General features: G+C 54.7%; 2 protein-coding genes across 3 annotated transcripts; both read right to left on the bottom strand.

Annotated features, from left to right (window-relative positions):
* Positions 1-1157: 1157 nt before the first annotated feature.
* JMJD8 (jumonji domain containing 8) lies at positions 1158-8385 on the bottom strand. 2 transcript variants are annotated; one of them, XM_006124556.4, is made up of 10 exons: positions 8281-8384; positions 8022-8152; positions 6993-7085; positions 6013-6061; positions 5369-5465; positions 4778-4846; positions 4495-4614; positions 4244-4311; positions 3553-3687; positions 1158-2049 (listed from the first exon to the last, which is right to left on the bottom strand). In XM_006124556.4, exons 1-10 carry the CDS (start codon positions 8353-8355, stop codon positions 1969-1971), a joined length of 918 nt encoding a protein of 305 aa, XP_006124618.3. In that variant the 5' UTR covers positions 8356-8384; the 3' UTR covers positions 1158-1968. The 2 variants fall into 2 exon arrangements, with proteins under 2 accessions (XP_006124618.3, XP_089638370.1); XM_089782244.1 differs by lacking the exon at positions 4495-4614 and having other exon boundaries at positions 8281-8385.
* Positions 8386-9706: 1321 nt separating this feature from the next.
* Positions 9707-25992, bottom strand: WDR24 (WD repeat domain 24). Its single transcript, XM_075899200.2, has 10 exons — positions 25844-25992; positions 22176-23097; positions 20109-20286; positions 18458-19133; positions 16397-16512; positions 15953-16074; positions 14611-14715; positions 14059-14396; positions 11082-11266; positions 9707-10292 (listed from the first exon to the last, which is right to left on the bottom strand). Exons 2-10 carry the CDS (start codon positions 22654-22656, stop codon positions 10124-10126), a joined length of 2370 nt encoding a protein of 789 aa, XP_075755315.1. The 5' UTR covers positions 22657-23097; positions 25844-25992; the 3' UTR covers positions 9707-10123.
* Positions 25993-26410: the final 418 nt, after the last annotated feature.

The following is a 26410-nucleotide window of genomic DNA, read 5'->3' as shown; positions in this document are numbered from 1 at the left end:
GAATCATTTGCACTTTGCAAACTAAGCTCCCTTGTTCCCCCTCAGTGAACGCCTCTCCAAATTCAAGAGCAATTACTGAGAGAGGAAGGGGAGCAGGTGCTGTGCCCTGCATGACGACCGTTGGTTCAGATTTGTTTTCAAGGCACCAGTGTTCAATCTTGACGGTTTCCAGAGTCAGTCGGACAAGTGCCTCAGGACATTTCAGAATGGCTGGGCAGGACCAGGCCTTGCCTGCCTGGTGACAGCTGCACTGATGACCCACATACCGGCTGACAGAGTCACATGCCGTGCAGAGCTGTCTGGACTGTCGAGCAGCACGCTAGTTTACAGCAGTGCACGAGGTGAATCTTTCACAGAATTGTCCTAGCCCAAGAATTATTTAGAGGGCGCATTGCTTGGAGGCAGTGTGGCCTGTGCTCATTAGGATGGAAGGGACTTTGGGTTGGGACAGGAATCTGTCTCTGGTCCTGGACCTGTAACGCCATGCCTATTTGGTCTGAGCACTACAGTCAGAAGGGGTGACTGCAGCATGTATAGACGCAGTGGAACTAGTTTTGATCTAGCCTGAGTAAGCACCGTGAGCCAGAGGCAGCATGGGCAATACCTTGGTGTTAGAAGTTCGGGGTGGGTCTGGCTTCGTTGTTACTTGAGCTTTAGCTTTGCTCTGGCTAGACCAGGGGTGGGGAACCTAAGGCCCGGGGGCTGCCCTGGCTTGCTTGGATCCAGCTCCTGAGGCTTGGAGATTCCCCCAGCATTGGGGAGCCCATGCTGGTGGGGGTGTTTTTTGTTTTGTTTCTCACTTGTGTACAGCCACTGACTGATCATTCTGTGGGTCAGTGGCCCCTGACCCAAAATAGGTTCCCCACCCCGGGCTAGACCAAAGGGAGCTCCTGTCTGAATATGTGGCACTCGCGTCGTCCAGCTGCAGTGTAATCAGATCCTGTGTGCGGTGCTAGCTGAAAGCACTCAAAGCTCTGCGGGGGGGCAGCAATTGTGAAAACAACCCCCAAAGCCAGACTCACTCTTGGAATAACCTTGTGCGTGTCAGAGCAGGGATGAATTTTCCACCATGCCTGGGGACATGAGTAAATGAGAGAAAAAGTAGCAGCTGCTTCATGTGCGGTAGGATTCAGCGCCAAGGGCAGTCGTGACAAGTGCACAGTTCAGGTTGGTAATTTTAATCCAGAAATAGAAAAATCCCAATAAATAACCTAAACTCTTATTTCAGTATCTGCTGCTGCTTGTCCATTAACCTTCAAGTGAGAGCCAGCCCAGTCACCGGCTCACTGAAACTGGTCCTTCCTTTTTCCCCTGCGCCCACAAACGAGCACCAGGAAAGGAGAGAGACTGACAGAGGTATGAGGGGAGGACACAAGGGCATTGGAAGCTGCTGGTTTATCTCTAGAGCTGGAGTGGCTGGTTCTGCACTACTGACCATTTACAGAAGAGTCTTTGTAGTATTATCGCTCCTGCCTAGAGCCCAGGGTTGAGCCAGAAGCTGCCTTCTGCGATGGACTCTCTTCCTCAGCTGTTAGAAACACAAAGAGGATGTGAAGGAAGAGGAGGCCAGCAAGGGGAAGAGCTGTCCATGGAGAAGAAGCTGAACTGTGTCTGAGCTGCAGAGAGGAACCGAAAGGGAGTCCAACAAAGTCCACCAGCTGCTGGAAGCTCCTCCCTGCATGGGAGTCCGGTTCCCCTTTCAACTCAAGCCCAGCAGCTGCTCAGCCACCGAATGGGGGTGGTGTCCACACAGAGCAGGATAAATCTGTGATGAATTAGATGGACTCTTCCAGGGTCAGCTGCTCTCAGGCATGGCTCTGCCCACTGGTGCAGGGTTCTTGTGGGGAGGGAGGCGATAATCCACCAGCAGAGGGCCTGGGCTTTTAGCTCCAGTTGTAGCAGGACAGATGTGACAATTCAGCTCCCAGAGAACCACCAGGAATGTCAAGCGAGCAAAGCCCTGAGCTGTTACCCCAGGAAGGTGGAGATGAAGACACTGGTGTCCAAATTGAGGGTGGCGTGCCACCAGCGGTCAGGGAAATACAGGACCTGCAGAGGAGACAGACGAGAGCAAAGGGGAGCTGTTGTCTGTTCCTTCACTGGCTGTGCAGCCTTGATGGAACTGCCCCTTCTGCTGCTCCTCTCCCCCCCCCACCCCGAGCTGAGGATTGGGTCCTTGGTGCAGCCTTGCTAATGCCCCCGCAGAGGGATGATGTGCTGCCCTTTGTGTCTGCAGGGCTGGACTTTTAGCAAGACTGAGCTTTATACGGGTACCAACTAACAGCTGTACCCACCCAAAGGGCCAGAGGTGCACGGAGCAGACACATGCTGACAGCTGACTGCACCGGTGTGGCTACAGTGTAGATAACTGGTCAGTGAGGGCTGCCGGGGACAGTTTTACAGTGTTAATGAGGGAGTCCTGTCCCTTTCCCAAAGCTCTCTCCCTTGAGCCACGCAACCCAAGGGAGTACCCAGGGGCCTGGCATTGGGCAGCAGCAGAGGCGGGGCCCCCTCTCTCACTCACTGCAGTGGTAGGAACCGAGCCCGCTCCCCTCCATCTCCCAGCTGGATCATTCCGCTCCCCCGAGCCAGGTCACTCTGCTTTCTGCTGCCATGGTGCAGCAGAGCAAGCTGCTGGGTAGCTTTGCTTCCCCCAGCTCCCCTGGGAATCCCATAGGCTCCCTTGGGACTCGTGACCCCAAAGGATCCCGTGGGCGGGACACCTCTGTAGTTATGCTGTAAGGGCTTTGAGATCCTGACAGCTGAGCGCAAAGAAGGGCCAATGTCACGGGACATGCCATTGTGTTTTATACCCCTCCCTCCCTAGTATGCGTGATCCTCAGCCAAGTGAGCCCCGCTGCTGTCCCGGGGGCAGGCAGTGCTGTTCTCATTTCCCTGCTGGGGCCTAGAGCGATGCAGACTCGTGCAGTGTCCGAGGGGGAGCTAGGAACAGACGTCACCGCAGTATCTTAGCGCCTTACAAGCTCTAGGAGATTTACTCTCCGCTCACGCCCAGGGGCTCTGGGACTCGCTCAGGTTCCCACACAATGCCCCCAGCAGAGCAGGAAATCAACCCCCACAGCCAGGTCCATTCCGCCTCTCTGCTGCCCTTTGGGCCAACACGGCTCCTGGCTGCACGTTTGCTGCTGATTCTTGAGCGTGTGCCCCCTCCGGGTGTGGCTCAGTACTGCCTGAAACGCCCAGGTGTTTTCCTATCCAATTGACTACGCCTCCCCACAGCAGTGCCAGCATCAGAGGGCAGGATCCTCCAGGCCAGGCTTTGGCTGGGGAGCAGTAATGGGGATCTGTCCCCTCATGCTGGTGCACGGGGCTGGTCAGTGTACAGCTGGGCTCTGCTGTGGGAATGGCTGGCCCTCTGACAGCTTCAGCTGTGGGGTCCCTGATCCCCTCCCAGCCCATGTGGCAGATTTGCTGCTGCTCTGTGGCATCAGAGCATCTTCCCACCCACTCTCTCTGGCTACCAAGCCCCCTTGAGCAGCTGTGTGTGTGTGTGGCTGGCTGGCTCACCAGGCCCCAGGGGGCAGGACTGACCTCGCCTGGACGAATGGTGCACTCCACAGGACGGTCCTCCGGCGGCAGGAACGGGTATGTGTCCAGCAGCCAGGACAGTGTTGTCTTATTGGGGTGAAACTCGGGGGTTTTCTCCGGGGGATACAGAAACCAGCGCTGCAAGAGAAGGGCTCAGACACCCCGCTCTGCCCGGCATGGCGTCCCCTTTCACTAGGGACCTGCCAATCTCGGCCTCCCTGAGGGTGGGCTCCCCCTCCGTCCCCACTCATGGGTGCACCCCTCTTCCCTACCCCCAAGGCCCAGCAGTTCTCCTTCCTCCCTCCTTTCTTGGAGGGGATGTGGGGGTGGCCTGTGTAAGAACTGCTAGGGCTCTGCCAGCCACCCCCGTATGGACACAGGAATCTGAGTGCCTGATCCCCTGGTCAATGGGCAAGGGCTGTCGTCTTGTTCCGTGTGTACAGCACCTAGCACATCAGTGCAGTCTGGGTCCAGACTCTTGCCATAGGGGCCACCAAGGAACCACCACTCCCAGCCCTCTGTGTGTACAAGTGGCCAGGTGCAGCATGGAGAAATTTCCCAAGCCTTAGGCTTTGGCCAGGGCAGCAGATAGCACCCCTGGCTTGGCTCAAATCCCCACTTTGCTCTGCTGCACAGTGGGCTCTGGATGGGGAACCCCCTGACTTTCCTAGGGCCCATAAATCAATCTGCTCACCTTCCTGCCGTAGATCACTTCTGAGTACCCTGGGCCGTGCCAGTGAAAGGGAACCCCAGAACCGGAGCCTGCGGGCGACAGAGCAGAGAGGCGCTGAGATGGACTGTGCCTGCTGGCTGCCCTGCTGCCTTTGGAGGGCCCCTCTGCAGTGTGGCCATCGCTCCTGGGCTGACGTGTCCATCTGAGCCTGGGAAGGAAGTCCCTACAGCCCATTCCGTCCCCCTAGCCCCTATTCCCAGAGTGGTACTGACCAGCGATCCCAAAGCTGTAGGCCCCGCTGGTGCCTGGAATCCGGAATGGAGGCGGCCTGTATTGCTGGAAGAGGGAGCCCCACTCGGTGAAGTTATTGTCCCCAAAGAAATAGAGCGTGTCTGGTGAGGGGAGGAAGAGACAAGGGTGACCCCGAGAGCTCTGGTCTGGCTGAGCATGCAGGCCGGGGAGGGATACACAACCCTGGCCAGGAGGTGGCCCCCAGCAATCCAGCCACATGTCTGAATCCGAGACAAGGCCTTAACCGGGAAGGCCTCTACTCACCACTGCCCAGGGAGGCCAGATCCTGAGGCTCCAGCAGGTGCTCCACATACTCCTGGAATGGCACGTCCACTGCGAGGGAGGAGACCAGCCGGTGAGAGTTCACAGGGTGTGTGACCTGGTTCCTAGCCAGGGCCAAGGACAGTGCCTCCTCCCTCCTCCTGCTCATTCCCTCTGCAGCGCCCACAGCCCAGCAGCCTGGAAGTCCCTGTTGGTCCGTGGATGCCAGTGAGCAACGCTGAGACCTTCTCCCCCAAGCCAAGAGCAATGCTGGAGCTCCAGGGCTAAGTGCATTGTCTCCAGGTCACAGCTGGGGAAACTGAGGCACAGCAAGGGCCAGCAATTTGCCCAAAGCACAGAGGGAGAAGGAAAAGGAGCCAGGCTGGCTTACAGTGTCCCCTGGACGACCAAATCCAAGGCCGCAGGCAGGATCTTCTGTCACCCGCCCGCCATGGCAGCAGGAAGAGAAGCGTTGGCTGAGGCCAAGCAGCCTGTGTGTCTGTCCCCAGCTTTGCCCCCCCCCATGTCTGTCTGGAGTGGCTGTCCCAGTGAGCATGCAGACCAGTGCATGTGCTCTGGAGCTAAGTGCCTCACCTTTGCGGTAGGAATAGGTGTTGGCAGTGCTGAGACGCACCAGGCGGTCCCCGAACTCTGCCAGCAGCTGGTCCCTTGTGCAGTGCGCCTGGAATTCCTGCAGGCACAGAGCAGAGGGACGAGGGGCCTGGGAAAGCTACTTGGAAATTGGGCTGGAGTGACAGGCCAGGCCGGGGCGGGGGGGCAGCACAGCGATACGACATCCCTCCTCGCTTTAGCGCCGGCTTTTGAGCTGCCCATGAACACGCCCTTCTCAGTCCCAAATCCAGCAGGACACAGACCAACACAGGGATGCCCTGGAGTTGGTCCAGATGCCACCACAGGAGGGAACTTCCCACTTCAGGATCTATCACGGGGGACAGGGGCTCCCTTCCAAAATGGATGCCTTGAGTTACTCAGAAGCACTCCCCCAGCAGCTCTCTGCTGTTTCCCATCACCCTGCATTGAGCGTCAGTGTCAATAGACCTCACACTGGCAGCAGTGACACCCAGCCGGATATGGAGCATATGTCTGGCAGCCAGGCACAACTACTACGCTTGGACTGGGGGCAGGCTGGAAGGGCTCCGGGGGGCTGTTTCCCTGCATACAATGAGATGGCGGAGGCCAGCGGGGGAACGGCCCAGCCAGGAGCACACTGCACTTACCGAGTTGTCTGTGATGCCCTGGATAACAACAGGCCTGGAAAAGGCATATCTGGAAAACAGAGGGCATTCAATACTTTCCTGGCCCCTTGGGACCTGGCACAGTCTACGTATCCAGCTGACTCCCCATCAGCTAAAGCAGAGCCCCTGGGTGACAGTACTAGTGCGCGCTGCAGTGAAACCCAGCAGTTACCACCTCTGCAACAGCTTTCCGTGAGCGATTCCCCGGGCCAAGCTGTTCCGTGCTCAGATATACGTTCTGTGCATGTTCAGTGGCAGGGGGCAGGCAAGCTTGGACAGCCACATTCACAGACCATCCCAAGGGCAGATCTTGGCCATGTGAGCTCTTGGGCCAAGGAGCGACAGCGGGGAGGGGCGAGCTCTGTGCTTCTGGGTCTGCTGGAGGCTAACGGAGAAGCTGGGGTTGTGGGACGCGCTAGGGGAGTCACTGCTCTCTAGCAGCAGACAGAAAGCTCTGATATGGTCACTGGTTTGCAAGTTGCCTACTGGCCGAGAAGCCTCTCTGCTAACGCAGGGCGGGACCCTCAGGCCCGGGGGGCGGATGCTGGCTTGCCTGGATCTGGCCCTGGAGGCTCAGGGCTCCCCCCTGGCATTGAGGAGCCTGCACTGGCACGCCAGACCCTCCGCTGCACCACAGTAGGGCTAGAGGTGTGTGAGGGGGATGTGGGGAGTGTCTCCTTTTCAGTCAGGGCCACGCCAGTGAGGGGTTTTTTTGGAATGGGGCACACGGTGGGTTTTTTTTTGTTTTTCACTTGTGTGCAGCCCCAACCCTGTTCTATCAGCTCTCAAGTTGCCCAGCAGTGCTGTAAGATCTCTACCACGACCTGTGCACAGCCAGGAGGCAGGACCCTGTGCAGTCATGTCGAGGGGAAGCGCCCAGAGAAGCCCTCTCCCCAGTAATAACCATGCTGGGTGCAGGCGGTGCTGGGTACAGGAAAGGGGCTGGTGAGCAGCACACCTACTGGTCTATGAACTGGGAGTAGGTCAGGGAAGCGTCTCTCCTCTCCACCGTGCAGTGCTCTTCTTCCATCGGAGCCAAGTACTTGTTTGTCAGCCTAGGGTGGGGAAAGGACAGAGCCCTTAGCATCAACCACTGCCAGCCTGAGCATTTCTGGCAGGCAACATCAGCCCTGGAGCAGCAACCCATGTAGGGGAGACTGGGGACATGGTCACTGCCAGCTCCCTCCCCTTCTATTCAAGGGCCACTAAGGGTATGTCTAGACTGGGGCAGGTTTTCAGGTCTTCCTACTCCCCAAACGCAATTATCATGAGTGAACAATTTGAGAAACTGAGGCACGGAACGGGTATTTGATCTATCCATGATTACTGTGTGAGTCAGTGGCAGAATCAAGACTACTGCCCAGGTCCCCCAATCCTTAGTACTTCATGCTTGTCCCCCATGGCAACTCTGCCACTAGACACCTAGGCAGAACTAGTTCTCCCGATACCAGCCAAGACTTACACCTGGGGAAAAAGGTGATCAGCGGCCCGCTTACAAAATGCTAGGACGTCAAGAGCAGGCTAACAAGCCTTTGTTCATCTGGCATCTCAAGGTAATAGTACTTCTGCTGCAGTCAGGAGTCAAGCATAGTGCAATGACGGTCACAGTGGGAGAGCAGGGAGCTGTTGCCATTGTGGTAATCAAGAACCTGGCTCTTTCTGTAATGGAGTTGTCCTTGACCAACTTGGCATTAATCAACAGCGCATGCTGTATGGGCAGCACAAGCAGACGGGGAATGCAAGCAGACCAGATACTTTAGTTCCCAGCGAGACTGAGACTATACGAACAGAGTCATTTGGGGCTAAGCGTTCGTGAGCTGGCGTCCACGTTGTCAGATGCATGAAGTTAGCAGGCTCCAGCTCAGGAACGCTTACGCCCAAATAAATGTGTTAAAGGTGCCAGAGGGCTGCTCCTGGTTTTTGCTGAACTAGAGGAACACAGCTACCCTCGGCGCCCTGAGCCTATACTGCTGAATGGGTTGTCTACTTACCAGCCCCCGTTTTGCTCCGGGTACCCAAGGTCCGTGGGCAGGGCCAATGGGATGGCGAGGAGACAGACCTGCCACCAGGCCCCCATCTGCTCTGGCTGGGCTGGCCTCAGAGCCGCGGGCAGGAGGCGCTGCTAGAGGCGGGAGCAGGGAAATCCAGATGTTGGCCACTGGAACAGGCTGTACAGTGTGAGCGCTGCCCCCCCCCCCCCCCGACACCCCTGGTTCCGGCACGTCTGGCTCCCCCCCCCCCGGCCAACACCTGTTCGCACCCCCAACACGCGCAGCCAGTCTCGGAGACAGCGCCGCGCTCGCTCCGCCCAGCGCCCCGCTGCATGCTGGGAGCTGCGTTCCCGGCCTGTCACCGCCGCACAGCCAGACCCCCCCCCCCCCCGGGAGGACGCGCGCACACACCGGCCAGCGTGCCCCACGCGCTGGGCACTGACCCCCGCCCCGCCTCGCCTGCCGGGGGGCCGTGATAGCCACGTGCTGCTACCCGCGCCGGTGGCAGGCGGACTACATTACCCAGCAGCCTCTGGGAGACGCCGCCATTGGTGGCCCCGGGGAGAGCGGAGACGCTGATTCCGCGCGCTGCTATTGGACAGGCGGCCTGGGGACTACATTACCCAGCAGCCCTTGAGGCGCATCCCCCAGCTGCTAGTCCGCGGCTGGTTTTAGAGCCGGAAACGGGATGAACCAAGTTCCTTCCGCCCCCTGTCTGCCCTGCTTTGCACCCCTCAGCCTGGCTTCTGCTCCATGGCCCGGCCCTGCCCACGTGCTTGTGCTCCCCACTTTCCCACCAGGTTTCCTGACTGCTGCCAGCTTGGGCCAACAAGCACCAGCTAGTGGATTGCTGCTGCTTCGTCCCTCCTGTGCCAGGAGAGCAGGGGCCACCGCGGTGCACAGCAAGGGGCGAGAGGCAGGATGTCAAGAACTTGTGTCTGTGGAAGTATTTAAGGGTGCCAAGGAGGGCGGTGTCTCAGACAAGAAGAGTAGGTGTCTATGCTGTGCCAGTGGCCACACTACAGAGAGAGGGTCATGTGGTGCCCATTGGACAGGTAGTACACGTGTGAGGGTAGGACCTGCCCTGAAGAGATGCCAGCCCTCCCCTATTCAAGCCCATTTGGGGGCCTTTAGAGCTGTCGTCATTTTCAAAGCACTGTTTCAGCATTGCCTTTAGAAGTCATGTGATGCATTAGGTCCATTTAACAATTGGAGAAGTTAAGTGACTTGTCTAAGAAGGTGCACGAGGATGGATTAAGGGTCCTGATGCCTAGCTCTGGGACTAAGTGGATTCTGCTCACCCCAAGACATCAATCTCAGCCCTCTGGATTCCCCAGGAACAAGAGGATGTTCATCTGAAATCACAGGTGAATTAGTGACTTAATCAGAATTGTCCCTAGTCTCCAGAGGCTGGTGCCCTATTCATTATGAAGCATGACTGTGTGCTTTTCTTTTCCAGAGGAGACTGCAGTTACCTTAATCTCAGCATGTAGAGGCTGGATGGGGAACTGGGTTAATAACTCTCTTTTCCAAGAATTGCCTATTAGACTGCGGTCAGGAGCCATTATTAAACCTCTTTCCACAAGAACCAGACTACATGCTATGCACATGCAGCCAGAGCTGGACAAAACAGGGTTCTTGGATATATTCACATGTGGGCAACTGCACACAAACCAGGGACTCGCTGAGGCTTTGTTTTTTTTATTTAGTATAAAAGTCAAGTTGTAGCTCAGAGTCCGGCTCAGACTGTCTTACTCATTAGATCAGTTTACAAAGACCTATGTTTACACAATATTGTTCTCTTTAATACAAACAATTATTTACACTCTAGTCAAAAATAAATAGAAGACAATGAGTAGGAAAAGCCACCCAGAAAGGCTCTTGGATGGTGTAGGCTTCGCTGTATTTTAAGCACCATGGAGGAGCCTGACTCACTCTCCTGTTCAAGGATAACGCACACTGCAAGAGGGGCCTCCGCTGTCAAATCCAAGACAGACTCTCCTGACAAGCTGCTGTGACTCCAAAACCTCCATTCAACCATGGTCAGTCAGGTCAGAGACTGAATCGTACCTCACATCAGTTGAGGGTTGGTTCCTATCAGTTCAGGTATATTCACAGAGATGGCCGCAGCCTGCTGGACAGTGTGAACTGGTCTCTAGCCACTTCATGATGTGCTGCAGATGGCCACCGTGACTGCAGCCCTGGCACCACACAAAGAGGCCCTTCACCACATGATGGCACACAGCACACGTGCTGGCACACTGCCGACACCTGGCCCAAAGAAAGAAGATTACAGGTCAATCAGCTGCAGAGAAAGCACCCTGGGGCTCTCAAACCCTAGCACGCACCAGCTGGATCAGGGAACCCATCCACACAATGCAGCCTCCTCAGGGAGTGAGCTGTCAATTCCTGCCTACTCCTCAAAATGACAACTCCTTCAGTGTCAGCTGCCCTTGCTTGCACAAGGCAAGGAGTTTATAAACCAGAAACCCAAGAAAGCAGGAAAAATATAACATTGTGGCCCGATGTTGGGTTCCTCACAGCAACGAAATCAACTACAAATTAAACTGCTTACAAAGAAGCAGTAGCATTATGGAGCGGAAGCTTTAACTCAGTCAGGCTGGGCGTAGAAGACTATTTACCATTCAGAATCAGCACAGCTCCTGAGTGATCTCAAGGGATCACCAACAGCAGAATGTATTTCCATGCTTCAGGGTGGTTCAGTGTTAGGACAGTTCTCAAAGTGCTGGGGGACCTGGCTTCTAGTCCCAGCACTGCCATTGGCCAGCTGTGTGACCTTGGACAAATCATTGCACCTCTCAGTCTGTTTTCCCTCCCCCTTGTGTCTGGTTTATTAAGGTGAGCTCTTCAAGGCAGGCAGGCCCTCTCTTTGTAGGTGTATGCACAATGGGGTGAGCCCTACTGGGGCCTCTAGGTGGTACTAGATAAAGGAAACAGGACTGAGCATGATGTTATTTCAAGGTAATTAGCTACCTACAGACAAACCCTGCAAAACAAAGGCATCTACCCCAACCCCCCTTCTACCCTATGGCATCTCACCTGTCACAGATCCAGCCCTTGTTGCTCATTGGCCGCTTGCAGTTGCTGCAGTTGATGTGCAGGGTGGTGGAGGCCTGGTTGAGGCAGTTGATGCCTCTGCACGTGCTCAGTTTGATCACCTCATTGGAGACATTCCAGAGCTGGAAGCGCTGTAGCAGGTCGATATAGGAGGTGTACCAGTGCTCCTGGGGGAGTGGGCACACACCTACGTTAGCCTTGGTTCACATCAGGGTGTGTGAACAAAGCTACTGAACCCAAGCCCCCTCCCTGCGACTCAGGTTAGATCGCCTCCAGAAAGGCACACCACTTAGCTCAGTGGCCCTCAACCTGTTTACCCTGATGGGCTGCATTCAATATTACCCAAGGCTGTCACATGGCCTGCAGCTGCATGCTAAGTGGTTGCTGGGCTGCAGGCTGAGAACCACTGTAAAATATTTCCTGGTTATTCTACAGCACACAGAGTTAGCTGGGATGGTACCAGCTCCAAAGATCTGATCTCTGCTGCCACCAGCCTACTAAAGCCAAAAGCATGAGTCACTCTGCTCCCTAGAAATTCTTAGCTCATAGTCCACAGGATCAACTCAGTGGGACCTTGCAGATGGAAACATTATTTCTTATTCATTTACAGTGGCTTGGTCTTACTATGTGTTTGCTGATAATTCTCCAGGAGAGTGCTCCCAAGCAGTGTGGGAGCAGGTTATCAGGCCAGACTCATGACCAACACCCACCACCTCCCTTTCAGTTAATGGATGAGGAACACCTCCTCCCGTCTGTGTTTGGAGTGTCCCACTCTATGTGGACTAGTAATAGAGATGTAGCCGTGTTAGTCTGGTCTAGCTGAAACAAAAACCAGGACAATGTAGCACTTTAAAGACTAACAAGATGGTTTATTAGGTGATGAGCTTTTGTGGGCCAGACCCACTTCCTCAGATCAAATTATGCCTATTTTCTTCCACAATTTGATCTGAAGTGGGTCTGGCCCACAAAAGCTCATCACCTAATAAACCATCTTGTTAGTCTTTAAAGTGCTACATAGTCCTGGTTTTTGTTCCTCTCTACATGGGCTTCCTTACAGCTGTCCAGGCCTTTGTCACTTCTCTGTACCTGAGACTCCCCCACTTTGGCTGGTGCCTGTCTGGTTAGCATCTCTGACAGTGTGTCAGCATCAGCTTCCAGTTAGCTGCCAGTCCAGGTGTGGAGTTCGAGCTCTAAAGGCATCATAGGACCACATTCTCCCCAAGTTGGGAATAGCTGGGGTGCTACAGCTCAGAGCCAACAGATACATCTGGCTGGGGCAGGCTGTCAGGGGACAGCCCTTGACTCTGGGATTTCTTCCCCACCAGTCCAACAGAGCCTGAGTTTGCTCATTGCCAAGTCTGCCCCAGCTTCTCCAAGAGGGTTGACAAGATAGAAGCTCAGTCCTTGGACCTTCTTTCAAGCAAGTGGAGTTGTTGAATGGCAAGTTATAGGTGAACTGTACTGCACTTAGAGCTCTGAAGAGCTGTGTTTTCATAAACCCTGGCATGATCAGGAGAGCTGAGCAACACCCGGTGACTAAGGGGGTTAACTCAGGTACCTAGCAAAGGTGGGTGTGTGGTGGGTTTTTTTTCAGGCAATCAGCCAATAAAAATGCAGGTAGGAATTTCAAATGGGAAAACAGGGTTTTTTCTCCTCTCTCCTTTGTTTGAGATCAGAGTAGTTTCTCCCAGGTATTGAGGGAGATGGGAGACGCTTCTCTCTCCAAGAACAGACTTCCTGAAATGTGTAAGTTTAGATAGTCCATTAGGGTTTATTGTTTTCCTTGTTTGGAGGTTTGGAAATCATGTCTGAGCTGGCTAATTGTTTTTCTCTTGTGTAACTAAGGATTACAGCCCAGGGACTTTCCCTGAGTCTATGTCAATTGTGGCTATTTACCACCTGGCCAATTTACTATGCTTGCAACAGTAGTTTTGTTTTTGATGATAAAAGTTTTATTTTTATTTTAATTAACCGGTATTGGTTGATTGTGGTGTCCTTAGGATTAAGTGCCTAGTTACAAGGGTAGAGTCCATTGTTGTCTGTGGATTCCCTCTGTTTTCTCAGCTCCAAGCAAAACGGAGCTTGGGAGCAGTGGGGAGAGCTTTACCTTAGGGGAGGAGATTCCCAGCTGATCTCTCTCCCTGGAAAAGGGTTTTTATTTTGTATTTTCTTTTCATCACTTGGGTGGTGGCAGCACAGAACCAGTCTTGTCCTTTTGGATCTCAGGGGGACTGAGATTGAATAAGTTGTCTCTGGGAATCTCAGAAACAGGTTTTGCAGTGTTTATTCTGCTAGCTGGCCCCCCCATCTCTGCACGCAGTGTGTCAGGTTGGGTGACTGAGCCATGACAAACCCAAATGAATATACCAAGCTAGTCTGGAGCAGCTACACAGGCCTGTAGCCACGCTGCTCCCTCCAGCTGGGAGCATGTCATGTCTCGTAAGGCAAAAGAGCCAGGCCAGGTCAGCACTCAGAAGGAGGAAAGGAAAACCTTAGGGCACTGCTGATGCAGCAGGTGTCTCTCCTCCCTTCAAGCTGGTATTGTGCCGGTGTGCCAGGAAGCAGGTACTATGCTGCTAATAAGAGAATGCCTCTCTGACCAGAGGCAGGACTGAGGCATTAAAGACACCCTGGCTCTTTCTGCAGGAATGGGTTGTTAGCCCCAGTGATAGGGCCAGCTCCACTCTAGAGAATTACAGTCGCAGCATCCACTGGATACAGCATTTGTTTTCACTGTTGTGGGACTTCGCTGTACACTGCGTTTTGCTATCAGTTACGCAATCTTTGGATCTTATAGGGAGAGTTTCAAAGCTCTCGGGGGTCTTTGAGATGACAGTCTCCATATAAATAAAAGGGATTATTACAAGTCCCCAAACTCTGTTTGCTGGGAGAGGGTATGGCAATAGCTCTGCTCAAGGAGCCTCTCTTTGGGAAGCCCCTCCTTCCAGGAGCACTGTACCTGCATTTGCTCATCAATCTCTTTCCTGATCCGGTCTCCCAGCACGATGAGCACGGACACGGCCATCTGCACGTCCCCCTGCTCGGCGTAGAAGAGGAGCATGTCCCGGACGATGGGGTTGAAGAAGTCGGGCGGCAGGCGATTCTCGTAGAGGGAGTGGGAGATGGAGATGAGGGAGAACGACTCCACTGGTGTCAGGGACACGGTCTCAGCCTCGTTGCCACTGACGTGAGGAGAATCCGCCTTGTCCTGCAAGTGGTCCAGGGCTGAGGGGTTGTCCACTATCTCATGGCGCAGAGGGAAGGCCTCCTGGGGGAGGATGTATTCCTGCTCTTCGGCTGCAAGGAGACAAGCCCTTGGGTGTTAGTGTCCCAGATAAAGGAGAGACAAGGCGGGTGCACTAATATCACCTGCCTTGTTCTCCTATATCCTGCGACAGACATGGCCACACCACCACCACCAGTCAAGGAGGGACCTGGCATCCTCCCCAGTGCCAGCGAGCCCACAGGCAGCTGTGAGACCGAGCTGCTCTGCACACGTTCACAAACTCACCATGGGGATTCTCATGGTCCATCATGTACAGCTCATCCTCATCCCCCTCCACGTCCCCCAGGATATAATCCGCAGGGACATCGCTGCCCTCGGTCTCCTCGTTCTCTAGATCAGCAAGGAAAGGGCAGGAGGAGCAGAGAAAGGACAGGTCAGAAAACTCCTGCCAACATGCCATGGCCGCTGCTCTCACCCTCAGCAAACTGGCCTAGAGGCCAGAGTGTGTGTGTGTGTGCGCGCGGAGAGGGGGTGCATAGGCACAGCGCTTTGCATTGGTAAATCATCTTCTATCCAAAAATCACAAAGAGCTTCATAGAGGGAAGGCAGCAACACTGTCCCTTCCACAGATGGGGAAACTGAGGCACAGATGGCATGAAATGATGTGTCAAGGTCACACCGCACATCACGGTGACAGGACTGGGCCAAGAAGCCAGTAATCCCAGCTCCCAGTTCTCTGCTCTAACCACTGTCCCATCCCAACAATCCTCCCCGCATTCCAGGGTGACAGACTCCAACCTCAGAGACCTGGGCCAGCGATTTGTGGACATCTGCATGTTCACTGACCAAATCCACCGGGATTTGGCTGGTGTTGGGACAGAGTTCCCCAGGAGAGACAATGCTAACGGGATCTAGAACCGCATCTCAACAGGACGATGGGGTCACAGTGCAATGCAGAGGTGGTGTCACCTGCTAGCAATAACCAAGAGTGTGATAACGGCTGGCTGGCTGGCTGGCAGGTTCAAAGTCATAGGATCAGAGCAGTAAGTGGACAGACTAGCACCGTTAGGAGTAGGCATTTAAACAGATAATCGGTTACCCAGTAAGGGTGATGCTTAACGGTAACCGGTAGCCAGCTGGGCTGGAGCAGCCCCTACCCCCAATGTGCCTTGGGCAAAGGGGGCTGTTCTAGCCCAGCTGGGCCATACCACAGAGAGGGGGCTGCTCCAGCGGCCCCCTACCCATGGCACAAGGCAGCAGGTTTGTTAACCAGTTAAACATATAGTTTAACTGATTAACATTTTAAGCTGGATTTTACCTCCCTAGTTGAGGGTAGCTGCAGGCCAGCAATGCTGGGAGGAGGCAGGGCCACGCTGCAAGTTGTTAACCAGGGCCAATAGAGCGGGAGTGTGACTGGTGTGTTGCCATGCTTTCTGACATGCTGGGTCATGCTTTTTGCTGACTGTGAATGTCCCAGGCAGGGAGTTACAGTCGCAAAGCGTCTGAGGCATCCAGGGTTACACAGCAGGCAGTGACTTCACCCCTCCCTGACTGGACTGCACCCCACACTGAGCATTTTGGACTCTTGTGACAGAGCCAGTCCCTGGGCCCAGCAGTTGAACGTTACCATCATTGTTGATTAAGGTGGAGGAGGAATCCATCAGGATGTTTTCGGACCGGCTCTCTCCTTTGCTGCGCTCCAGTCTGGACTCGCTGCCTAGCCCAGACGGCATGTCCTTCAGGTTAAAGCTGGGAAGGAAGCCAAGCCCACATTAGCCCTTATTTCTTTCTCACTCCAATAGACGCTGCCGCAGCAGCCGCTGCCTCTCTGCTTTTGACAGATGGGAACAAAGGAGCCGGCCCCCCGGGAAGGTCCTTCTGAGTTAGATCCGTGGGAGTGGCCAGCTCCTCTGCAGTGACTCTGACGTGGTGTAAGAGGCCATCTCCGGAGCGGTTCCCCCTTCCCTATCACACAGCACAGTTCCCACATCTCTCGCAGCGCAGGGCAGGCCTGCCCATCTACTTCCCTCAGCACGGCCATGTCTGGGGAAGCCCTGAGTGGACCACTCACCTGTTCATGAGTGGGAGGGAGGCGCTGCTCTTCCCCAGGCTGTGGTTCAGATTAGTAGAGGGCACAGTGCCAGGGCTGGAGTAAATAATTCGGAGCATTGTCCAAGTCTGGGCAACCTGGCCCCAGGGAGAGAGAAGGGAAGAGGGGAAGTGTTAGGTTGTCACCACTGTCCATCAACCAAGGCAACAGCATGAGAAAGTTGGTTTCTGGAACATAAAGCGGAAAGCATGGGGCAGGAGCATCCCTCACTGGAGCGGACCTGCTGTAATGTAGTTTCTAGCCACCCTACAATGTTCCCTAGACCTTTCCCGCCCTCTCAGGGAACAGAACGGGCAGCAACGCAGGGAACACCAGGATGCCTGTACACCGACAGACTACATGGGAAGGGCAAGCTCAGGTCTGGGTCTGGGTCTGGGTCTGGATCAGAGCTCCCCTTGTGTTCTGGGGGCTGGGATCCAGGGCTGTATCTGGGGTTATTTGTCACAAACAAATCCTTTCAGATCTCCTTGCACATGAGATTGCCAAGTCCTGCCAGTGCCACCGCTCCTTATCTGTTTCATTTTGCTCCTCTGTACGGGAGCAAGGTTAGCCCCACTGCACCAAGGGACACTCTGTACTCGAGCAGGCAGCAGGAGAGAGAGAGAGGTCTAATGTAGGGATGTGAATGGTTAACTGGTTAGCATCACCCTTAATGGCGACAGGGATGTGAATGGTTAACTGGTAAGCACCACTCTTAATGGGCGATGTTTACCTGTTATGGATAACCAGTGGGGGCTGTTAATCAGTTTACTAAATGGGATTTTACATCCCTTGTCTACAGGGGAAGTAGACATGACAGAGCCAAGGGAGAGGAGAAAAAACAGACAAGCTGTGGCTACAAGATGGAAGTCAGCCCCCGACTGGCAGGGGCTAGGTGCACACTGACGACAGTGCATTCCTGCCCGTGGCGGGAGCAGGGGTAGGAACATGTCACATTTCGCAAAAGAAAGGAAAAGAGAAGCAACAGAAAGTTTAGCCCTTGGGCAAACTACGTTTCCAAGTCATTTCCCAGCACTAGCCCAGCTTCCATACTCAGGGCATTATCAGCTATTGAGCCTAGAACATAGAAACGTAGGGCTGGAAGGGACCTCAAGAGCTCACCTAGTCCAGCCCCCTGCACTGAGATGGGACCAAGTACACCTAGGTCACCCCGACAGGTATTCGTCCAACCTGTTCTTAAAAGCCTCCAGTGCCAGGGATTCCACAAGCTGCCTTGGTGACCTGTACTTAGGTATCCTTAGGGGAAACCTAAATCTCCCTTACTGCAGATTAAACCCATTCCTTTTTGTTCTACCTTCAGTGGCCATAGAGAATAATCAATTACTGGCCTCTTTGCACCAGCCCTTGACATATCTGAAGATTGTTATGTCCTCAGCTGATTCCCGCCTTGCACCCAGTCCCAGATGCTGCATCTCTCCTTTTTAAACGTATTAAGAGCCTGTTGTTAATCAGTTAACTAAACAGGATTTTACATTCCTAGTCTACAGGGGAAGTAGACATGACGGAGCCAAAGGGAGAAGAGAAAAACCAGAAAAGCTGTGGCTACAAGATGGCTCTTAATACCCTGTTGGCTCTTAATACATTTAAAAGGCTGGAGTGCAGCAGGGGGGACCCAGTGTGAGGCAGGAATCATCTATCCTGGCTCATGCCTGGTCCCCACTACCCCTCTGCTTCTCCTGTTCCTTGTGGACATAGTGCTGGGGGAAAACTGGCTTTTCAGTCGGCTCCCTCCAGCACCAGCTCCAGCTCTCCCCCCTTGCTGCCTCTGATAGAGACAGCAAGGCGGGGGGAAGCGACTAGTCGAAGAACTATTCAACCATCCAATAAACTTATCCTTATCGGATAGTCGACTCGTCGCTTACATCCCTACTCTGCAGCCCCCCTAATCTGCATCCCCACAGTTTGTGTTTACGGCATCTGGCTCTACATATGATCAAGGCTTCCTATGCCAGCCGGCTTGGCTAGAAGATCGTGATGATAAAGAGCCTGTCTCCCCCTTCCCTGTTAGCATGTTGCATGTACCTGGTCACGGTCGAGCTCTTTGGCTACCTTGGCGTTGTGGTCACATAGCTCTGCCAGGGGTCTCCCTGCCAGCACATACTGCTTGGCTGTTCTCACAAACCAATCCATGCTGCCACTCTCGAGGTCTGTCTCAAAGACAATCAGGGCACTGGAGGAAGAGATGTACTCGAACTGCTCCGTGGGGTCCAGCTTGCGCTTGAAGAAGATGGGATGCCGCCTGTCACCAATGTAGGGCTTGCGGTTGGAATCGGAGGAGATCAGGCTCTCTTTGGCTGCAAAGGCCAGGTCCCCAAAGAGGCTGTAGCACAGGCCCTCAGGGTTGGCCCTGTCGATGGGCTGGCTGGCATCCTTGAAGATGTGCTGGTAGAGGGTGCTGTCCTTGGAGCCCGAGAGGAGGAAGTAGGGATCATGGAGGTGGCGCCACACAATACCCGTGGTGACGTCCTTGTGCTCTTCGAACATGGCAGACGGGATGAAGGGGCGCCGCACATCCCACACGTAGATGTTGTGGTCCACCATCATGGAGCAGGTGGCGATGTGGTGCTTGCACTCTGGCCGCCACTTGACCCTGGCCACGGAAGCTATGGTTTGCACGCAGTAGATCTCTTTGGCCCGGTTGGTGTTCATGTCCCAGACCTTCACCATCTTATCTCGGCCCCCTGTCGCCAGCCAGCCCCTGGCAGCAGGGAGAAAGGAGCAAGTAGAAACTTAACTGGAGAAACGTCCTGCAAGTAGATCTTGGATTACTGGCTTTTTATGCATGCTGTTTAAGCTAGAGGAGGTCAGAGTGCTGCTTGCCAGCCATCTGGCACTAAACAAGCACAGACCTTGGGTACCTTCTCTTTTAGCTTAGAGGCATCTCTCACCAGAACGCCAACTCCCACTCTGGGGAACAGTGCATGCTGGGACCCGGAGTTCCCACAGACTACGCCTGCATCCGAATAAAAGGGAGGATGCCACATCTTCCACTTTATTCAGATTAGGTAGGGTCCTCCAGCCCCTGGTTGAGAAAATTTCATTGTTTTCCTCTGCATTTCAGTCAGTGAAAATGAGAGAGGCTTCCAGTCCCTCTACTCTCGCAAATAAAAGCAGTGGACACAAAGACTAACTGGGGTGTTTTTTGTGCTTCCCTCAGCGTGTGAACCTCGCTCCCCAGCATGAGACAGGCCAAGAGTTTCAAGAAGCTGTATACGGTCCACAAGCTGCATGCAATATTTTTCAGTATAAATTAATTATTTACTAGGAAATCTGACTTTTCCCCTCAAGGAATCTGTTTAAATCTAATGGCAGGATGGCAAACGTGCCTGGCCCACGAGAAAGCTGTTTTAACACAGCTCCAAGTCTCTCACTCCCTGAGCTGATCAAGTTGGTGAAACACACTGGACAGTCCCGATACTGCCCAGTTCCAGCAAACTTCTGGTTTACTAGTTACTGCTGGCTACCCTACAGAGCAGCAGGAGTGACTTGATTTATATTCCATGCTGCTCCTTCCATTATTCAGGAGAGGGTCATGTAGCTATTAAGTTTTCTGCCCCTCCCCAGACAGTTTTCACAGAACCACTGTGTGACCTTACCCCCTCAGGAGTGCTCTCACAAGACAGAGTGATTGCCACATGCAGGGCTCAACTGAGGCAATCAGCGTAGCACATACCTGTCCTCTGGATGCCAGTCACAGCAGAAAACAGGCCCATTGTGAGCCGTGAACATCCTCTCATAGCGGTCCGGCCGGCGGATGTCCCACAGCTGTACGTTCCCATTCTCAAAGGTTGCAGCAAAGGTGAAGTAATCACGGATGCTAAACTGTACATCGCGCACACTTTCCGACTGGCCTGAGGGACGAGAGGAATGTAGATCGGATCCCACAGGGCCTCAACAAAATCATTCCCCTGGTGGTAATGCTATTGGCTAGACTGGGTCTAGAATAAATTGCCAATGGCAGGCCAACCTGATTCACTCCTGGACTCAGCAGCAGTGCGCCCTGGCTATAGGAAATGCAGAAATCACCTGTACTAATGCTCAAGAGACAGCACTGGCTACCCTTGTTCAGAACAGCTTCCTTTGCAAAGCCGGCACTGCCTCTGCCCTACAAAGTCCATAAATAGACAACATCAGAGCTGTCAATCCAGCACCTGTCCATCACACTTTTTTTGTCCTACTCGCTCTGCAAATCCCTCTGCATCTCTCCTACCCAGTTAGGATCTGTATCATCAAAACCACTGCTTGATACTAGAATTTAAGGCACCAGATACTGGCAACTGAGTTGGGATGTGGGCGGGAAGAGGGTATGATTTGGGGAAAAGGGAAAGTAGATAACCCTTTCCCCCAACAACTCACGCAACTAATGCAGTTCTACATGTTGGCTATGACAATGACAAGCACTTACAACACTGGCTGCTACAGACTAGAAGTCCCACTAGCAGAGACTTGGTCCCCTGATACCTTGATTGGCTCATCAGAACCCCAGAAGAGGTACGGTAAATCTTTACCACAACGCAACACAGAGATCAGAGGGACAAAGGCCTGGGACACACGGGATTGTTTGGCATTTCTCCCCATTTAAGATGAAATTGACAACTCCAGTCTGCAGCATATGCAATAAGCATCCTAATTAGGGATATCAACAAGCAGCTGACTATATGATTAACGAATAAGCCGAGGAGGAGGAGGTAGGGGTGAGGTGGGGGTTGGGTTCCAAGCTCCCTGGAGACATAGGCTGCTTTGTAGCATTAGCCCCTGTCCACAGGGGGTCTGAGCTCCCGCAGAGCAGCCTCTGTTCGTGGGGAGCTCAGCTCCCCCATGGACAGGGGCTACTGTCTCCCCATGCTGCTGCCTCTATATTAGTGCAGGGCAGCAGGCATCCAGACTGTGAGGGAAGCTGGTTTTTAAACTGGCTCCGCTCACCTCCCCTCTGATAGGCAGCAGTGCGGGGTGGCAGGGGGCTCCCCGGGAGTGGGGCTGGGAGCACACTGGCTCCCAACCCTGGGGTCTATTGAATAGTCATATAATTGCTATGATTTCATGCAGTTACACACCTATTCAATTACCCGATGGCTAACATCCCTCACCCTAATGCACAGTCTACTGTCCAACTGGGCCCAAGACTGAGGCTCGATCTAAACTAGGGATACAAAGTCCTGAATAATTGGTTAACCAGTTAAATGTGATGTTTAACTGGTTAATTAAAGAGGAGGCTGATGGGAGGCAGCACCAGCCTATTTGGGCTAGAGAGGTCCCCTTCCCCCGCCTCGACAAGGGCTCCAGAGAAGCTCCTGCCTGCAACATTCTCAGGCTTGTCGCGGACAGGGGCTGCTCCAACCGGGTTAGAGCTCCGACCTGTCCACATTGAGCGCTACATGGCTGGAGCAGCCCCCTGCCCATGACAGGTGGGGAGCTGCTCCAGCCCCACCAGTTAACCAGAACCGGTAAGCATCATCCGTTAAGGTGAGCCATCCTTGGTTAACCTATCAAATCCCTAGTCTAAACTTAGAACGTATTTGGCATAGCTATGTTGGTTAGGAATGTGAGAAAACCACAGCCCTAGTGACAAAGCTATGCAGACAAAAACCCACCGTGGAGACACAACTATACTGACAGATGCACTCTTCTGTCACAGCAGCTAACAGTGTGGGGAGATGGCATTACTACATTGGAAGAAATCCTCCATCTCTTGGCTTACACTGAATTTACACTAGGCAGTCTATGCCAGCATGGCCCTTACCAGAGAAGGTGCTGACAGAGTCTTTCTTGCGTAGGTCGAAGCATTTCATGTAGCCATCCTGGGAGCCACTGAGGAGCATATGCACCTCGGTAGGATGGAAGCACACTTTGTTAACTGTCCGCTTGTGTTCAGTGAACAGCTGGTCCTGTTTGTTACGAGATGGCTTCCCAAGATTCCACGTCACGACCACCCCATTGGTAGCCGCTGTGGCCAGCAGGTTCTCATCCATTTGATGCCACACCACGTCAGCACAACTGAAGTTCAGGGATGGCTTGCGGCCAACGCGCAAGTTTAGCTTCTCCACAAACTGATCTTCATCTATCGAATAGATCTTGAAGATGTTGCGGCCAGCTACCACTACCTGAGCAGCATCACGACACACACTGATGGCATTAGCAGGGGCATCCAGGTGACAGAACATGGTACGCCCAGTGATGGTGTTACCACCAAGGGCGGTGGTAACCCTGGCCATTTTCTCCATAGTCGTCTTCTGTGTGACTTCCTCTCTTTAGACACCAACGCCCCACACAGACAGAAGGCTTTGAGACATGTAGCTCCACATATAGCATTCACACAGGTGAGTCCATTTCCACCAACCACCTAAAGACCTCATTAAAACCTTCTTGAAAACAAATGGTTTGATTTATGCAGCATCTAAGATTCTCTTCCTATTGTTCCGACTGGACTTGCATATCACTTTCTCTGATCACATTAATCAATCAGTCGTTAATCACAAATTATTCCACAATCACTTAAAAGATCCGCTCATATTCAGCCTCGGTGCATCTTTGGTCACCTCCACATGCACCTTCCAGTAAGTCCATGTTAACTTTTCAGAGATTTCAGTGTCCTTTTTAATTCAAATCTCTGAGAAAATATCCGTCTTGCAGGAAGAACTTCTGCGGAAGCTGTCAATAAGGGCCTGTAAAGGAAGAGAAGAATCTCTCAGAATGTAAAATGCAGCGATAGGGACAGAAGTGAGCCAACAGGATTAGACTGCTGATGTCTTCATGAGAAAGTCATAACGCTCAAATTGCTGCAAGCACCAAAGAAAGAATTTCACTTTTGTTTTTTGTTTAAATTTGGTTCTGGAGAGCGACCGCCATACAGAGTGAGACAGTGTTTGTTACCCAGACGAGTATAGCACAGTCAGCAATGGAGCAAGCTTTTCATATTGACAGCAGCGCCGTCCGTTGGATACAGCAAATTGAGGCCATCACTCTGGGCCCCATGCTTTGGGGAGGGGTCTAGAGCTGGTGTGATTGGCTCCGGAAGGAATGTATTCATTGCTTCCACCCTGGGCGATGCTCTGACAGTGCAACTTGGGAGGGAAGGGTATACCTAATGTGGTGAAATTAGAGTTCAAATCCCCAAGCGTAGGCCTCTCTGCTAAGAAAATGACAAACTTCCCTAATTTTACAGCCGTGTTTGCCACCCTCCTACACAGCTCTCAGTAAAAGTTAGGGGAGGAAGAACATAACGCTGAGGTTATATAGGCCAGTGGTTCTCAACCTTTTGGGGCTCAGGACCCATTTATCAATGTTTATGGCCTGTCATGACCCAGTAAATAGTCCTGGGGGGCAGGGGGAGGAGAGTGGCCTGGGGTGGTTTCAGCAGGGTCTGGCCTGGCACTTGCCCCACAGTGGCAGCTCCTGTGCTGTGGGGCTGGCTAGCTTGGCTCTCCACTCTGGGCACTGCAAACTCTGGGGTTGCGGCACTGCTCAGGTTAGGCCCCGGGCTCCTGACTGGACCAAATTTGAGAGAGTGGAGCTGTGACCTGGCTCACGGGATGGCCATGAGCCACTCGCTCGGTTTGGCTTCTCCAGACTCCTGTCGTCATGATGGCTGGGCCACACCTGAGTGGCACTGGATCCCTAAAGTTTACAGTACCTGGAGCAGGGAGATCAGCCCAGCCATCCCCTTGGAATGGGACCTGCCCTAGTTCCACCCTCTACTCCTTGATGCCCCAGAGCATACAGCCAAGTAAGGAGATAATGGCTTTCCAGCCAAGCACAGTGACCTCAGCCCCTCACCCACAGCCTTGGACCTTGGAACCTCAGACTGAAGGGCCAAGACAGCAAGGCGGCCGGTGGCCTACCCTAAACAGCCGTGGGGCTGGCTACTCCCTACAAAGAAGGGCAGAAGCCACCAAGGGTTACTTGTCAGCAGAAGGGCGGACTGTGGGGGGATGGGGCTCTTTTCAAGGGGACCAGTAGCCTGGGTCTCCCTGCTTAGAACAACCAATCCCTTCCTGAATCCCCACTCCCTCCCCTGGCAGCCCATGGCCCCTCTTCCTTCCCCCCAAGCCCCTCCTCTCAGTCCCCCCCACCCCACTTCCTTACTCCTGAGTCCTCCTGCCCCTCTTCCTTCCCCCCAGACCCCTCCTCTCAGTCCCCCACCCCACTTCCTTACTCCTGAGTCCTCCTGCCCCTCTCCCTTCCCCCCAAACTCCTCCTCTCAGTCCCCCACCCCACTTCCTTACTCCTGAGTCCTCCTGCCCCTCTTCCTTCCCCCCAGACCCCTCCTCTCAGTCCCCCCCACCCCACTTCCTTACTCCTGAGTCCTCCTGCCCCTCTTCCTTCCCCCCAGACCCCTCCTCTCAGTCCCCCCCACCCCACTTCCTTACTCCTGAGTCCTCCTGCCCCTCTTCCTTCCCCCCAGACCCCTCCTCTCAGTCCCCCCCACCCCACTTCCTTACTCCTGAGTCCTCCTGCCCCTCTTCCTTCCCCCCAGACCCCTCCTCTCAGTCCCCCCACCCCACTTCCTTACTCCTGAGTCCTCCTGCCCCTCTTCCTTCCCCCCCAAACCCCTCCTCTCAGTCCCCCCCACCCCACTTCCTTACTCCTGAGTCCTCCTGCCCCTCTTCCTTCCCCCCAAACCCTCCTCTCAGTCCCCCCACCCCACTTCCTTACTCCTGAGTCCTCCTGCCCCTCTTCCTTCCCCCCAAACCCCTCCTCTCAGTCCCCCCCACCCCACTTCCTTACTCCTGAGTCCTCCTGCCCCTCTTCCTTCCCCCCCAAACCCCTCCTCTCAGTCCCCCCCACCCCACTTCCTTACTCCTGAGTCCTCCTGCCCCTCTTCCTTCCCCCCAGACCCCTCCTCTCAGTCCCCCCCACCCCACTTCCTTACTCCTGAGTCCTCCTGCCCCTCTTCCTTCCCCCCAGACCCCTCCTCTCAGTCCCCCCCACCCCACTTCCTTACTCCTGAGTCCTCCTGCCCCTCTTCCTTCCCCCCAGACCCCTCCTCTCAGTCCCCCCCACCCCACTTCCTTACTCCTGAGTCCTCCTGCCCCTCTTCCTTCCCCCCCAGACCCCTCCTCTCAGTCCCCCACCCCACTTCCTTACTCCTGAGTCCTCCTGCCCCTCTTCCTTCCCCCAAACCCCCTCTCAGTCCCCCCCACCCCACTTCCTTAGTCCCCCCCCCCCCACTCCTCAGTCCCCCCCACCCCATTTCCTTCACCCCCCCACTCTTCAGTCCCCCTGCCGCTTTTCTTCACCCCCACCCCCCTCTCAGCCCCCCCCCCCACTTCCTTACTCTCCGCTCCTCACTCCCCCCGCCCCAAGCGCCTCCTCTCAGCCCCCCACCTCTCCTCCGGACCCGCAAGCCCCACCCCGGCGGGCCGGGGCCCAGCGATGCCGGGGAAGCGGGCCCGGCCTGGGGGCACTTACCGCGGGGAGCGGGGCCCGGCCGGCTCCTCCAGCAGGGCACGGAAGCGCCGCCCGGCTCCGCCCGCCCTTCCGCCGCCGGCAGCGCCCCGCCCCCGGGCCGGGCCATTGGGCCACGAGGCTGGGCCCGGCGCGGGGCTGGATGCTGAGGGGCGAGCCCCGCCTGGCTCAGGGCCCCCGCGCTAGGATTAGGGCTGCGCAGCTGCAAGCACTAAGGGGGGGGGTCGACCCACAGACAAATCCCGGGGGGTCGCGCTCAGCCAGCGCCCCACCGAGGAGCCCCCCCCCCCCATGCCCCTCGCACAGAGCCCGGGCGGTAGATTGTGCGCTCCGGCCACGGCGGGGGGCTGAGATGCCAGCTCGGCTCCCCAGTGCTGAGCGGGAGCCCCCAGCCTCGGGCTGGATCCAGCAAGCCTCAGGTTCCCTGCCCCTGCACTAGGGCTAGAGTCAGGCTGCAGGCCCCTTGGGGTCCCCCAGGGCTCTCCAGGCTAGGGGTAGGGTTACTGAGAGGAGAGGGTCCCATGCTAAGCTTAGGCCTGCAGCTCACGAGGTTTTCCTAAAGGTAGGTCT

This window comes from Pelodiscus sinensis, chromosome 15, assembly GCF_052426305.1.
Source record: "Pelodiscus sinensis isolate ZL-2025 chromosome 15, ASM5242630v1, whole genome shotgun sequence".
Classification (NCBI taxonomy): domain Eukaryota; kingdom Metazoa; phylum Chordata; order Testudines; family Trionychidae; genus Pelodiscus; species Pelodiscus sinensis.
This window is presented reverse-complemented; position numbering and strand designations above follow the sequence as displayed.

Coding starts and splice junctions, on each gene's coding strand:
- WDR24 (XM_075899200.2), bottom strand. CDS start 22,656: ATGGAGAAAATGGCCAGGGTTACCACCGCCCTTGGTGGTAACACCATC. Junction 11,267..14,058: donor AGATTGATGAGCAAATGCAG/GTACAGTGCTCC, acceptor CCACTCCCCCAG/GAGCACTGGTACACCTCCTA. Junction 10,293..11,081: donor AAGGGCTGGATCTGTGACAG/GTGAGATGCCAT, acceptor TCTTTGGGCCAG/GTGTCGGCAGTGTGCCAGCA.
- JMJD8 (XM_006124556.4), bottom strand. CDS start 8,355: ATGCAGCGGGGCGCTGGGCGGAGCGAGCGCGGCGCTGTCTCCGAGACT. Junction 8,153..8,280: donor CGTGTTGGGGGTGCGAACAG/GTGTTGGCCGGG, acceptor TCCCGCCTCTAG/CAGCGCCTCCTGCCCGCGGC. Junction 4,847..5,368: donor CACCTATTCCTACCGCAAAG/GTGAGGCACTTA, acceptor CCTCCCTCGCAG/TGGACGTGCCATTCCAGGAG.